General features: G+C 43.6%; 1 protein-coding gene across 1 annotated transcript; it reads left to right on the top strand.

The window, feature by feature from the left end:
• Positions 1-560: 560 nt before the first annotated feature.
• LOC116379560 (kunitz-type protease inhibitor 2-like) lies at positions 561-4,133 on the top strand (the record flags this gene model as incomplete). The annotated part of the gene is made up of 4 exons (XM_031841514.1): positions 561-578; positions 1,090-1,251; positions 3,791-3,853; positions 3,937-4,133. Coding segments are annotated over 4 exons (440 nt in total), but the record flags the coding sequence as incomplete, so codon positions are not given.
• Positions 4,134-4,200: the final 67 nt, after the last annotated feature.

Genomic DNA, 4,200 nt, shown 5'->3' with positions numbered 1-4,200 from the left:
TATATATGTATATATATATGTATGTATATATGTGTATGTGTATGTATATATATGTGTATGTATATATATGTGTGTGTATATATATGTGTGTGTATATATATGTGTATGTATATATATGTGTATGTGTATGTATATATATGTGTATGTGTATATATATGTGTATGTGTATATATATGTGTATATATATGTGTGTATATATGTGTGTATATATATGTGTATATATATGTATATATATATGTATATATATATGTATATGTGTATATATATATGTATATGTGTATATATATATGTATATGTGTATATGTGTATATATATATATGTGTATATGTGTATATATATTTATTTATATATATTTATTTACCGTAGTAATAATTGATTTACTGGTAGTATTCGGGTTCACTCCTCTGATGAATATATCCTCTATGATTCTGTCTGTCCAGATGTGTTCTCAGGATGCTGAACCTGCTGCCACAGAGTTGACCCCGTGTGTGTGTGTGTGTTTGTGTGCGCACGTTTTATGTGTTGTGCATGACTCAGTAACTACTTCTTCTCTCCTACAGAAATTGCTGACTTCGCTGGTATGTTTCAACTATTTTCTCACATGAACAAACTTTTCATTTCATTTCGCTGTTTATTATAATTTTTTGTTCATCATTGAGTTTCCATCAGTTTATTACAGCAGCAGCTCTTTGACTAAATGACTGCACATGAACGTATCAGTGAAAGCAGATCCAGTTTGTCTTGTCTGTACATTTGTCTTCTAATGAACATAAAACAGGATTCAAAGACATTTCTAAACCAAACCAACAGCTCTGCTTTCTCTTAGCTCCCCCCCCATTCATCATTGTGTCTGAGTCATGTTGGTTTTTGTTTCATCCTTAGTGTGAAGTGACTTTGAGTTCGTATAAAGCGCTATAAAACTTTCATTTATGATTCTTTTTATTTTCAAAAGAAATTAATACATTTCCTGTTAAGGAGACTCACCATCATAGTTTGACGAACATAACTTTATGGAAACAGATGTCAGTGAAAGATAAACATAAAAAATAAAGACAAAAATAACATGTTTGTGTGGTTTTGTCCTATCAGAGCACTGTGAGGTGGAGCCTAAGGTGGGTCCTTGCAGAGCAGCATTTCAGCGCTGGTATTACAACAGTGACAAAGGTGGCTGTGAAACATTTATCTACGGAGGCTGCAGAGGAAACAAGAACAACTACGTCAGCCAGGAAAGCTGCACGGTAGCATGTACAGGTGAGCTACACACCTGCATGTACCTGTACGGGTCATTAAAGCACCCGCCTGTACCTGTACGGGTCATTAACGCACCCGCCTGTACCTGTACGGGTCATTAACGCACCCGCCTGTACCTGTACGGGTCATTAAGGATAAGGATGTTTATTGTCATTGTAAAAACATACAACGAAATTGAGTTGGCGACTCATCAGTCAGTACAGCAGCAACAGTTAAAAAGTGTATAAAAACATTAAGACAAGACGATTTAAAACAAGACATTAAATAAATATATATAAGATAAAACACAGGCATCAATGGCTTCAAAGTGAAAAAGGTGCTTTGTTAAAGTGTCTTGTTATTGTCTATTTGTGTTTCACCGCAGCACTGTCCGGTGGGTGGGGGTGGGGGGGTGATGGAGGAAACCGCTCTGGGGAAGAAGCTGTTCCTCAGCCTGTTAGTCCAGGTTTTGATGGTCCTGTATCTCCTTCCTAATGGCAGTGGAACAAACGGAGAGTGACCCGGGTGTGTGAAGTCTGTACAGATGTTGCTGGCCTTCTTCTGGAGGCGGCCAGCGTACACAGTGTCCAGGTCAGGCAGGGTGACTCCCACAATCCTCTGTGCTGTTCTAACCACCTGGGCCAGGTTGCTCCAGTTCTCTGCTGTGCAGTTGGCATACCACACAGTAAAGCACTGACACAGGATGCTTTCAATCATGCTTCTGTAAAAGTTAACCAGAAGTCCAGGGAACAGGCAACTTGTTTGAGCTTCCTCAGGAAGAAGAGTCTCTGCTGGGCTTTCGTCACCAGGTGTGATGTGTTCAGGCACCAAGTGAGGTCCAGACTGTTTTCAACTTCTGGAGCAAGAACTGAACTTCTGACTCACCCGAATCTGATAGGTATTTTATTCTTGCTTGAACTAAGTTGTCTTTATAGCTGTACTTAGGCTTGCCTCAGTGGTGATTGGACTGAGTTTCTGCCTGTCTGAGGAGGTGTGATTTAGTCTCAGCTGCTGAATAGCTTTGCTAATTGCAAGGGAGGAGCCTACACTCCTGGCAGACAATCAGTAGATTGCTGTCCTTAAGCACTTCTGTAGGCTGGAAGCGTCAGCTTTCAAGCGTCTGGCAAAGGAAGGCTAGGGCGAACAAAGGCAACAAGGCGACTTTTTCAAGCCAGACTTCTCGAACGTGTAGTTACCTCATTTTTATTGTTCAAACCATGTGTTTGCATCCTATTTCGGTCCTCTCTTCTGCTCGGTGGTCACGTCGACATTGGGCCACTCCCAGGTGCCGTGACCCCGCTAACCTCATTTATCCTACTCTCTCAGCTCATGTTGAGCAAGTGGTACCGGGGGGGGGCTCTGGAATTGCCAGTCGGCAGTGCCAAAAGCTGAGTTTATCTCGGGCTGCGCTTCCTTGCTCTCTCTCAGCTTTCTTGCTCTAACTGAGACCTGGATCACGCCAGAAAATACCACCACACCTGCAGCTCTGTCAGAAGTGTACTCTTTCTCTCACACTCCCAGAGCTGCGAGGCGGGGTGGTGGTACTGGCTTGCTAATTTCCCCAAAATGGAAATGCACTCTTGTCCCGGTTCCTCAGTTCTCCCCGTCCTCTTTCGCATTTCATGCGGTTACTGTCACTTATCCAGTCAAGCTCACCATTGCTGTTGTGTATCGCCCTCTTGGTGAGTTCTTGGAAGATCTCGGCACATTAGTCTCACACTTCCATGATGATGGCTCCGCACTCATCCTGCTCGGAGACTTTAACATCCAGACTGATAAATTAGAACCGCTTCTTTCCTTCCTCTCCTCTTTTGACCTTTACCCCGCCTCTTCTCCTCCTACCCACAAGGCCGGCAACCAGCTGGATCTTATCTTCACTAGACACTGTTCTATTGCTAACCTCTCCGTCACTCCCCTCCAGCTCTCTGACCACTATTTCATGTCTTACTCCCTCTCCCTCTCCTCTCCCCCCGTACTTCCACCACCTACCCACATGGTTTCTACCCGTAGTCATCTCCGCTCCCTCTCCCCAGCTGATCTTTCATCTTCTGTTACCTCTGCTCTCCCTGACCCTGAAGCCTTCTGTCTCCTATCCCCTGATATTGCTACTGATCTTCCCCTCTCCACCCTTTCCTCTTCTTTGGACAACCTCTGTCCCTTCACCTCCAGGCCTGCACGGCCAACCCCACCTGCCCCATGCCTGTCGGACTCGGTGCGTAATGACTGCTCCGAGCAGTGACCGGACGTTTCTGTCCAGCCAGGGTTTTTGATTTGGGAACACTTTGATGGTTTTGGTGTTCGTTACTGTCTCAGTGCAAAAGTGTAGGTAGGCCAGGACAGCTGAGGTGTACTCCTCCAGGTCAGCTCCCTGTGCAAACACTTCCCAGTCCGTGCTTTCAAAGCAGTCCTGCAGAAGTGAAGCACCCGTCTGTACCTGTACGGGTCATTAATGCGTCTGTCTGTGACTATGTCAGTGTAAAGTGTTTACCATTAATGTAATTAAAGTCTAGTGGGCTCTACAAATACATGGATTGAATGAAAGTTGTCTCTTCTCCTGCAGTCGGAGTGCTTCCCTCCTCCAAGAAAGTTGCTGCTGATGATGAAGTTTCAACAGAATACAAAGGTACAAAGTTATAAAGAACAGCAGTAGATTATCAGGTGTTCAGGAGTAGTAAACATGTCAAATTAAATGATGTCTGTCTGAAGATGACTGTATGGTGACCTCTGACCCCGGACCCTGCCGGGCTGCCTTCCCCATGTTCTACTACGACACAAACATTGACACCTGTCAGTCATTCATCTATGGAGGTTGTCGTGGAAACCAGAACCGCTACAGCACCATGGACGAGTGTTTGAACCGCTGCAGACGAGAGGGTAAAGACTTAACTCAAAACTACACATAATAAATAAATATATATATGTGTGTATGTGTATATATGTATGTGTATATATGTATGTGTATATATGTAT

This window comes from Anarrhichthys ocellatus, unplaced genomic scaffold (assembly GCF_004355925.1).
Source record: "Anarrhichthys ocellatus isolate YVR2014 unplaced genomic scaffold, GSC_Weel_1.0 scaffold4585, whole genome shotgun sequence".
Lineage (NCBI taxonomy): Eukaryota > Metazoa > Chordata > Actinopteri > Perciformes > Anarhichadidae > Anarrhichthys > Anarrhichthys ocellatus.
The sequence above is the reverse complement of the archived record's forward strand: the minus strand, read 5'-3'. Positions and strand labels throughout refer to the sequence as shown.